General features: G+C 63.3%; 1 protein-coding gene across 1 annotated transcript in view; it reads left to right on the forward strand.

Moving 5' to 3' along the window:
• Positions 1 to 4,572, forward strand: part of SOX8 (SRY (sex determining region Y)-box 8) — a 24,230-nt gene extending 19,658 nt beyond the window's left edge. Inside the window, exons 4-5 of the mRNA XM_011967022.1 lie at positions 1,301 to 1,533; positions 2,277 to 4,572. Coding sequence (XP_011822412.1) covers positions 1,301 to 1,533; positions 2,277 to 2,962 — 919 coding nt within the window. The 3' untranslated portion in view covers positions 2,963 to 4,572. The remainder of the gene's footprint in view (positions 1 to 1,300; positions 1,534 to 2,276) is intronic.
• The last annotated feature ends 5,633 nt before the right edge of the window (positions 4,573 to 10,205 follow it).

Here is a 10,205-nt window from a genome sequence, read left to right on the forward strand (position 1 = left end):
GGGGGCTGGAGGTGGCGGCCACACGCAGGCTGCGGGTTCTGCACCCGGGGCGGGTGTCAGGGCGGATCCCCGTGGAAAAACACACTCTGGCCAGCCGGGGTCCAGCGCCAGGTATGGGAGTCGGGGTCCGCGGAGGGCAGCGCCTGGGGTATCCACCCTCGTGGCGGGTGCGCTCTGGAGCCAGTTCTCCTGGCGGGGAACACCCTGAGGAGGGCCATGGCTGGCACCCCGAGGTACTCTCCAGCTGCTGCCAGTGGCCCCAGCCCCGGGAGACCCACCCGGCACGAGCGCAAGCTGCATGCGGCTCTCTGGAGGTGCGCCCGCCTTAGAAAGGGCTCAGCTCCTCTGGCTCCTGGACCACCCATGGGGAGGCAGTGGGGCAGGCGTGTGGGTGGGCATCAGGTTTGCCTGCGAGTACCCTCCCTGCAGCTTCTCCCTCTCCTGGCCACTCTCTGTCCGAAGCAAGGAGGGCGGGAGTGGAGATGATGGGATGCGGCCTGTGCACGCCTTGGCGTGGTGGAGCCGGTCAGTTTTCCAGAAATTAGGACTGCGGTGTGAAGAACTTGTTGCTCAGGACAGGCAGCCCTCACCAAGTGTTGAGTTTAAAATGGTTCTCTTGGTTGGGGGCTCTGGTTCCTGAATCCTGCTCCTCACTTGGAGGATGGGAGCTTGGAGCTTGCGTATCTGCACCTCCTGCCTTCTGTCTGTATCTAGGGCGCAGCCATGGGGCGCTGTAGACTGCAGACCCCTGCTCCCCCAAGTCCTGCCGCACAGGCGGTTGGAGGTGAGCCTCGAAAGAGTCCCAGGGAATGTGTCCTGAGGCTCAGTGAGGACGGGCGCCTGGGCCCTGCCAGGGCTTCTGGGTGTCTGGGAATGGAGGGACAGCAGCCCAGCTGCCCGCTGGAGGCCGGCACTGTTCCCGGGAAGCCTCGCTTTTGTCCACCGCCGGCTGGGTCCTGCCCGCCTCCCCCGCCTCCCTTAGAAAGCCCCAGAGGGAGGGAACAGCCGGCCCGGAATAGGGGGAAGTAGAAGGAGGAAGGATGGGAGGTGTGGGCCTTGTTCTTTGGCTGTCATAAGCATACCAACCTCCCCAAACAGGCGCCGCGGGCTCCCGCCAGCCGGTTCTCCCAGAGGGGCTTGCTCCCTGGTGCCACGGGAGGCCCCAGAGCCTGCGGCAGGCGGGTTTCCGTGGTCAGAGCCTCCCCGCCGTGGCCTCTGCTGCCGGTCCCCCCATGGTGTGTGCCCATGCCGAGGGCACAGTGGGCGCCCTGGCCATCCCTGCCTCTGCCCTGTGCTGCAGCTTGCTGAGCGAGAGTGAGAAGCGGCCCTTCGTGGAGGAGGCAGAGCGGCTTCGCGTGCAACACAAGAAGGACCACCCCGACTACAAGTACCAGCCACGGCGCAGGAAGAGCGCGAAGGCCGGCCAGAGCGACTCGGACTCCGGCGCTGAGCTGGGACCCCACCCTGGCGGCGGTGCCGTGTACAAGGCCGAAGCAGGGCTTGGAGATGCGCACCACCACGGTGACCACACAGGTGGGCTCCAGACCCCCGGCATATCTGAGGGTCCCTGGTGCGGGAGGCAGCCGTGGGGTTTCTGGCTGAGATGGGTGCACGATGGTGGAGGGGGGCAGGAGCCCTCGAGAGAACCAGGCCTTCCCCGGGTCCCCTGAAAAAGCTCCCAAGGCCCTGGCCACCTCTGTTTTTGGTGTGCAAGGGACCTGCTTAGCCGCCTCGAGTGCTGAGGGGCTGACAGCTTCGCTTGGCAGGGACCCGGGGACGTGGTGTTTCGCAGCAGGACTCAGTCGAATGTGGGCTCCTCTTCCCACACCGAGGCGCTGCCCACACGGCGCTCAGCAGCCCCGGCTTCAGGGCCAGACTGACAGGGTGGAGTCCTGCCGGGGCCTCGGTCAAGCTGGCTGACGCCCGCCAGCCTCAGAGTGCTTGGCTGGCCCGGGGAGGAACAGGGTCTGTGTGGTCCCCCAGCGCCCTGTAAACGCCAGCTCTGGCCAGGCTGGGCCTGTCGGCTTCTTCCCCCTACCTTGGTCTCTGGGAGGGGCCTCAGGTCTTCCCATAGCACAGCGCTTCATGGAATTTTCTCGGCCGAGGAGTGAGGTCTAGGTCTGACTTTGCTGGAATTTCTGGGAAATGTAAAGAAACAAAAAGCCGTTGATCCCCCCTGGCAGTTAGCGCGGGTGTCCCTCCCCTTCCAGCCTGGCCGGCCCCACCCGCCCCACAGAAGGGGCATTCATCCCTGAAGCCTGCTCTCCTGTCCCCAGGGCAGACCCACGGGCCGCCCACCCCACCCACCACCCCCAAGACGGAGTTGCAGCAGGCGGGCGCCAAGCCCGAGCTGAAGCTGGAAGGACGCCGGCCGGCGGACAGCGGGCGCCAGAACATCGACTTCAGCAACGTGGACATCTCGGAGCTCAGCAGCGAGGTCATGGGCACCATGGACGCCTTCGACGTCCACGAGTTCGACCAGTACCTGCCCCTGGGCGGCCCCGCCCCGCCCGAGCCCGGCCAGGCCTACGGGGGCGCCTACTTCCACGCCGGGGCGTCCCCCGTGTGGGCCCACAAGGGTGCCCCATCAGCCTCCGCGTCGCCCACCGAGACGGGTCCCCCGCGGCCGCACATCAAGACGGAGCAGCCGAGCCCCGGCCACTACGGCGACCAGCCCCGAGGCTCGCCCGACTACGGTTCCTGCAGCGGCCAGGCCAGCGCTGCCCCGGCCGCCCCCGCCGGCCCCTTCACCAGCGCACAGGGCGACTACGGCGACCTGCAGGCCTCCAGCTACTACGGAGCCTACCCCGGCTACGCGCCCGGCCTCTACCAGTACCCCTGCTTCCACTCGCCGCGCCGGCCCTATGCCTCGCCCCTGCTCAACAGCCTGGCCCTGCCGCCCTCCCACAGCCCCACCAGTCACTGGGACCAGCCGGTGTACACCACCCTGACCAGGCCCTGAGGGCCCGGCTGCAGGGAGGGACTCGCTGGCGTTGGGGGGCAGCCTTGTCCCGGCCTGGCAGGGATGGCCTCCCAGTGTGCGTGGCCAGGGCAGGCGGGCCGCGGTGGCTGAGCTCCGTCAAGTGCCTGCTGAAGTCTGCAGGGAAATGTGCTTGCCTCCCGTGGCCCTCAGCCTCCAGATGGCCACACCTCCGCCAACGGACGAGCTCTCTCCCTTCTCTCTTTCTTTTTGAGGTGGCAGGATGATTTCACAAAGAAGGGCCGCCGTTTGGTGCCTCTTCTGTGAGGACTGGCGGCAACAGCACCTTCGGTTTGCATCTCCGTGGAGGAGAAACGGCCGCGCAGCCCAAGGACCAAAGGGGAGGGGGTGGCAGGGGCCTTTCAGGGCGCTCTGAGGTCCAGGCCCTGAGGTCCAGGCTGGCCTCGGTGCTGAGAACCCCTGCACGCACGGCCTCATTCCCTCGACGACGGCTGCACGGGCTGTCCGGGATCCAGGGTGTCCGTCTGCAGACCCTCTGGGACGCGTCTGCTCCAGCATCTCTGCGACCCGCCTGTCAGATCTGAGGCGTCTCCTTGCTGGCAGAGTGCGCCCACGCAAGGTCTGGCTGGGATTAACACGTCTCTCTTTTATTTTTATGTTTTTGATAATTTTTATTTTTGAAGCTTAAATGTGTTTCTTTTGAAAGCTGTTAAAGATGTATTTATGTTCTGTATTATTTTATCTTTAATTAATTAGGTAATTTGGGCAAAGAGTAGAATTTAAGAGAAAACAGAAGCTGGGAGGCTTCCCTGGAGGGCAGGCAGGAGGTGGCGTTGCAGCTGTTGGCCGGCATCACATTGCTTAGCTTTTGGGAGGCCGCCCTGGAAGGCCCGGAGGTCCCGAGGTCCCTGGGAGGACTGGGCCCCTCATGCCTCCAGCTTGGCAGCTGAAAATCCGAGGGAGGAGAAGGGACTTGCCTTGTGGCATCTCTGATCAGGTTGGGGTGCCCAGCACCCAGTATCAGTTTGGGGTTTAAGAAGCAGGACTCTGTCCCTGCCCATGACTATGCCACGTGGTAGGACACATAGGACACAGGAATTCCTGGGTCCCTGCCCACGACTGTGCCACGTGCTAGGACACAGGACACAGGAATTCCTGGGAAGTGGTAGCTTCAGAAGTGATCTTGGCTCGCAGGCACCAATGCCACGTACCAAGCTGTGAAACTAAACCTTCTCCACTAAACGTCGTTAGGGCCTTAGTTCTAGACGAATAATATCTGATTTACCTGCACTGCTCCCTGTGTGCCGAGCACAGAGCATACGATAGCGCCTACTTCACGCAAACTTGTGCCTTTAAACTTTGTAAATTTAAATACACCCGAGAAGTTGCTTCTTTTTACTTTTTCTACTTTTCCTACCTTTTTGTAGAAAAAAGAAAAAATACTGTCTCTGCTTCTATTTCTTTGGGAGTGGGGGCAGGGAGCCGCCGCAGACCTGTTTTATGCAGCGTCTCCCTCGGCACCGCGTTCGGAGGACGCACCCTCACTCGCCTGCTGCCTTCGCTCCTTTCTGACCAACGCTAACTTTTGTACAGATCGATTTGATAAAATTAAACAAAGTGCTTTTTATGGACGTGGGCTGCAATTTGTGTGTCGCTTTGTGTGAGCCTGGGGCTCCCGGGGCAAAGGTGTCCAGCAGAGGCAGGATCAGGCCGTGCCACCCGTTCACACGGCTGCTGGCCTCACCCCAGTGACCTCCACGCCGGGCGGCAAGGAGGGCAGCCGCAAGCCCACCCGGAGCCCGAGCGGCAGGGGCAGCCCGTCGTGCCACAAAGCGTCAACAGGCTTCAGTCGGAATGGAAACACCTGTGTCCTTCGCGGATCCCGTCGCGGCCTCTGGGAAGTGAACTCCTCGTCGTCTTTCCTGGAGGGCCTCCTTGGTAGGCAAAACGGGTCCAGATGGGCCCGATTCGGGGCTGTGTTTTTCCTCCCAGGCGAATCCCAGAGCTGGTTTCTGGGTGGCTGTGCAACGCCGGGAAGCCGACGGCATCTTTCGGGCCTTGGCAGGGAGCCAGGCTGGGAGTGGATGAAAGCAGCCCCTGCAGGAGCTGGCAGAGCTGTCTGGTTGGAGGAAAGTTTCTAGGGAGAAAATGGCTGTGGGAGTGACAGCCAGTGAGGGGCAGCCTGTCCCTTTGCCAGGCCTCCTGGGCACCCGAGGCTGGTGTGGGGGTGTCTCAGGGCTGGGGGCTGCCCCCGGAGTGCAGAGACCCGGCTTCTCAAGGCATCTAGGTCACAGGAACCCAAATTCGAGGATGCACTGCTCACAGGAACCCGGATTCGAGAGGCAGCTGCATCTACGATTTTAACAGAGTGGCCTGGGTAGGGGGCCGCCCAACCCGTTTCCTCGCCCGCCTGGCCGCCCTGCCCCTCACCCCACAGTGGGGATCCCATTCCAGGACCTGCCAAGAGCAGTGGGGGAGGGGCTGTCCGGATTTATGACGGTGCCTGGGGGGTGGGGTGTGCCAAGCCCTGCAGGCGAGGAGGAGGCTGGGAGAGGGGTGCCGAGAGCCAGGTTCACAGACACCCATGGCCTCCGCAGAACCGGCCCAGCCCATCCTGTGTCCAGCCAAGGGCTGTCCAGGCCCACATGTCCCTCAAAGCTCACACATTGACACACCACCTGGGGAGAACCCAGCGTCCGGCTAGCCGGCAAAGCCAGCTCTGCCCCTGGGCTGCCCTGGGACGCGCTTTGGGGCTTGCCAGGTTCCCAGGGGCTGGGAGGCCCTGCCAGTTTTGTGTGAACTTGGCAGGGCTGCTGCAAGTTAACTCCTGGGGGCCCAGGCCCTGCGTCTCACTGGTGTGTGCCCTGGGGGAGGAAAACCTCACGTCCTTGTCCTGGGTCCCGGGTGTGTTCCTGTGGGTTTTCCAGTATCTTGAGTTTCGTGAAGGTCAGGGAGTGCTACCCTGTCCTGGCGCGTCCACACCCTGCCCAGCTGAGGGGCGCACGACACCTCCTCCCCCTGCACAGCCCCGCCCTTTGTCCCTGCTCCTCCCATCCCTCCTCTCCGTGGGTCCCCGTCTGGCAGGGCTTATGGTTTCCGCCTTCGGCACTGGATGCTGGCCCTGGGAGTCTCCAGGTGCTGGTCCCCCTCCCCCCGTGCTGCAGGGAAGAGGCGGCCGAAGTGGGTGCCCCGGGGGTCAGGCCACTCTGCCGTGGTCTCCGGCTGGTGGGGGTTTTGCTGGAGACGAGTCCTCCAAGAATGCCAGGCTGACGACGTTGTTTCCAAGCTGGCACCGTCCCAAGCCCGAGCTTCCCTGCGCCCGGTCCTCCCAAGAGTGCTGCGTCCCAGGGCAGGCCAGCCAGGACAGTTCCTCGTGTTCCACGTCCTCACCCTCCAGAGAGCCTTGCCTCTGATCTCAGCTGAACAGAAGGCCCTGTTCAGCCCCGAAAGGGGAAATGGCGTTGGTGATCCGCCCTGGATTCTGAAAGACTGGAAAAGCCCCTCTGGTCTTCCTGGGACAGAAGCGGCCTTAGGACCAGGTTATTGGTGTGGGTGTGAGTTCACAGCTGCGTGGCTGTTCCCTCCCAAGAGGGCCTGTGTCCTCCCAGCAACTGCCTGGGAGGGGCCTGAGGTCCCACTTGCCCACCTCTCCTGGGCAGTGAGATTCAGGGGCCCGCTCGGTATGCTGTGCCGTTGGGCCACAGTCAGGACCATGGAATGCTGGGTGTCGTGGACCCGGGGTCCTGGCCTGCTGTCTGGACCCCAGTCTTACCTCCCCAGCCCAGGACAGAGGACCTTTCTTGACCCCGTCTCTGGCTGCTCTGGACCTGCTGGGGCTGCGGCTAGAGGCTTGGGGGTCATGCTTCCTGTGGTGACGCCATGACCACCAGACTCCAGACAAGCCCTGGACACTTGTCTCGAGTGTGGACAGCCGCTGTGTGAACGGCCGCAGGGCACATTCCACCGGGCTCACAGCAGAGCTGCGCCAGTCAGGACCCAGTCTCAGGCAGCGAAGCCAGCACTTGGTTTGAATCCCTCAGGGGCAGTGTAGACCCCAGATGGAGATGGGTGGCCCCCCAGCGACTCAGGCAAAGAAGCACCCCTGAGGAAAAGAGACGCAGCTCAGCGCTGCCCCCAAGCTTCAGCCGGGCCCTTCCTGCAGGACCCAGGACTGCACCCAAGCCTCAGCCTGGACCTCCCCTGCAGGACTGCAGGGGCTTCAGACAGGTGACGGAAGCCAGAGGCTCAGATCGCCTGCTGCCCAGGCCCTGCCAGCGACGACACGTGCTTCTCTCTCCTGGGACCACAGGCCCCACCCCTGCTTCCCACAGCCTGGCTCTGCCGGCCCAGTCCTGAGGCCACTGCAGACAAGGGGGCTATGGCCTCCTGATTACTCACTGGCCCTTGGCTGCCTGGGAGCTGCAGGGACCCACCCGGGCCTACCACCTGGGAACCCCAATATTTCCAAGAGCTGGGGGAAGGGGAGGGGAGGGAAGGGAAGGGGGAGCTGGCTGTCCCTCCACCTCCCATCTGGCGTTCAGAGGCATCATCTAACGTCCCCGGCGTCCCCTCTCATTCTGGTGTCCCCTGTGTTCTAGAGGAAGCATAGACTGCGTCTCCAGGATGGGCTGTGGGAGCTGTGGAGCTCCCAGGGTGGCAGGAGCCCTCCGGGGAGAGGGGTGGGCCGTCCTGGAGCGGAGCAGTGTGGGGCCAAGCCCCGTGTCTTCTGCTGCTGCTTTCCGGCTCTGGGGCAGATGGCCTCCTCCGGGGCCTGGGCTTCCTCACCGGCACGATGGGAATGACCCTGGAGCTCTGGGGAGCTTGGTGAGAGCAGGGCCTTCCCCCAGCAGTGCCCCCAGGTGCCTGACGGGCCGTCGTGCTCTTGGTGGTATTATGACCACCTCGGGCCACATGATGACCCTTTTGCTTATCGGCAAAATAAGGTGGGTTTGGCAGCAAGAAAATCAAAGTGAAACTGGCGAAGGAAGTGCCGGCCTCTTCCCCAGCCTCACAGCCCCGGGACTCAGATCCAGTGGGCGCCCCTCCTGCTGCCTCCTGCTGTGTCCGGGGCATCCACACAGCCACCCCGCGGGAAGGCAGGATGGGCTGCTTGCCAGTTGACCTCCTGTGCCTCAGTTTCCCCCGTGACCCTGAGGCGAAGAGAGCTCTGCTGAGCTGCCCCAGGGATTAACTGAGCTGGGCTTGGTGTGGCTGTGGCCAGCACACTGATCCTACCCCTCTTGTTGGTCAAATCTCAAGCTGACTTGTCCCAGGACCCTGGGTCCTGTGTGTGGCAGACGCTCCTCCCCACCCTCCCGGGCCCCCGCCTTCCCCATGGGCCCAGGGCCAGGACTGGGGGACTTGCTCCAGCCAGGGGACCGTCCGGGATTCCCAGGTCCAGGCCCACTGAGGTCTGCCATGGACAAGCATAGACGCCCAGGACCCCCTTCCTTGGCAGCGCCCAGACGGGCCCAGGCCCGGCTTCTCCCCAGGGCAGCTGGCAGCTGCATAATCCCTGCTCCCCCAGGGCCGTGGCAAAGGCCGGGCACCCAGCCCAGGAGACTCCACAAAGGGTTAAGGGGCGCGGGCGGCTGTGCCCACAGTGGGGCGGGGCAGCCGGGTTGGTGCTGGGCCAGGAGCACGGGCGAAGGCGCTGCATTTTAATGAATCATTATTGCCGGTGAGGCCTTTGTCTTTCTTTATCCGGTGCACAATAAAAGAATTAATTAGACAGAAAATGGCAGGGCAAGGAACTGACAAGTCATTACGGGCTGCTGAATGACCGATGAGATGCAGCCGGGAGGCTCTGGCCGGCTCCGGAATGATAATGGCCGCTGGGTGCTTTGTATGCACGACCAGCAGGCCTCTGTGCCGGGCCCTGTGGTGCTGCTGTTGTGGCCGGCAGACCTGTGGTCCTGCCTCTCCGAGCAGGGCAGGGAGTGGGAATGCCGGACAAAATCCGAGTATGAATTTCTGGGTCCAGACACGGCAGTGCGTGTTCAGACGTGGAGGGGACTTGGGCAGCTGGTTCTGTCCTTTGGACCTGACTTCCCAGCGTGGGAGCAGACATGGAGGTGGGGTGTGGTGGGGGAGCTCTGCACACTGCAGGCAGCAGGGGTGTGGGGAAGAGAGGGAGAAGAGGCGAGGAGAGGGGAAGGGAGTCTCAAAGGACCTGGAGAAGCCCTCCCCGGAGCCAGGCTGGGCCAGCGTCAGCTGCTGCCACCATGGTGACTCAGACGTCATCGGGAAGAAGGGTCCCCCGAGCCCCCCCGCAGACCCGGTTCTCCCACTCAGAGGCTTCAAGCTTCTCGTGGGTCTGCAGACTTCCCCGTAATCAGGAAGCATCGAGAACAGAGCCGCCCAGCTGGGAGGGCGGAGGGAGAGGCTGGTGGAGGAACGTACCCGGGGTCCTGCTGCCTGGCTTCTGTGTGGGAGGCTCCCGTCCTGGCCCTGTGATCTGTGGCCCGGGAGCTGGATTCAGAAGCTGCCTGGAATCCCGGCTCTACAGCCGTCTGCTGCTGGAAGGAGCATTTGTTTCCTAAGCTGGGCTGTAGGGAGGGGAAAGGCCCCAGACAGGTTGGAAGAGGGGCCTCTCTCACCCTAGAGGGTGATAGGGACGTCAGAGGCCTCACTGGGTATGTCGGCCTCCAGTCAACAGCCCTTCCTAGGCTGGGTGTGAAGAGCAGGTGACATTCACGCTGTGGGCTCCGCCGCGCAGCAGCCCCTAATGTGGCTGGCCTGTCCACCGGGGGCCGTGCCAACATCCTTTCCTGCAATTGGCACTGAGGTCCTGGAGAGGGACACGGGCAGCCCCGAGAGACAGATGAGAGAGCAGATCACACGCGCTATTCTCTGTTCACGGACTTGAGCCCTGGCCAGGCAGCAAGGCCATGTCCAGGAGCTGCTGGATGCGAGTCCTGGGCCTGCGCGACTCTCATGGGGAGGGGGCTGCTATGCCCAGAGGACAGTTCTGCATGCGGGCAGTGGCCTGGGGGTCCCTGGGTAGAGGGGGCTGAGATGGGTGGGCTCCACACAGAGCAGAGGCTGGTCCTGTTTCTGGGTTCTGAGCATCCTGCGGGCACTGCTGGGCATCTGGACACCACGGGACAGTGTCACTATCGCTTCTGACACTCAGCCTCTGACAGGGCGTGCGCCTGTGAGACAAAGGTGGGCCTGGACACCCTCCGCATCACCTCCAAAGATGGGGGTGTCTGCCCTCTTCTAATTTCTGGGGTCACTGTGGTCGCCCAGGGATTTTGTTTGC

This window comes from Mandrillus leucophaeus, unplaced genomic scaffold (assembly GCF_000951045.1).
Source record: "Mandrillus leucophaeus isolate KB7577 unplaced genomic scaffold, Mleu.le_1.0 Scaffold78, whole genome shotgun sequence".
NCBI classification, from domain to species: Eukaryota; Metazoa; Chordata; class Mammalia; order Primates; family Cercopithecidae; genus Mandrillus; species Mandrillus leucophaeus.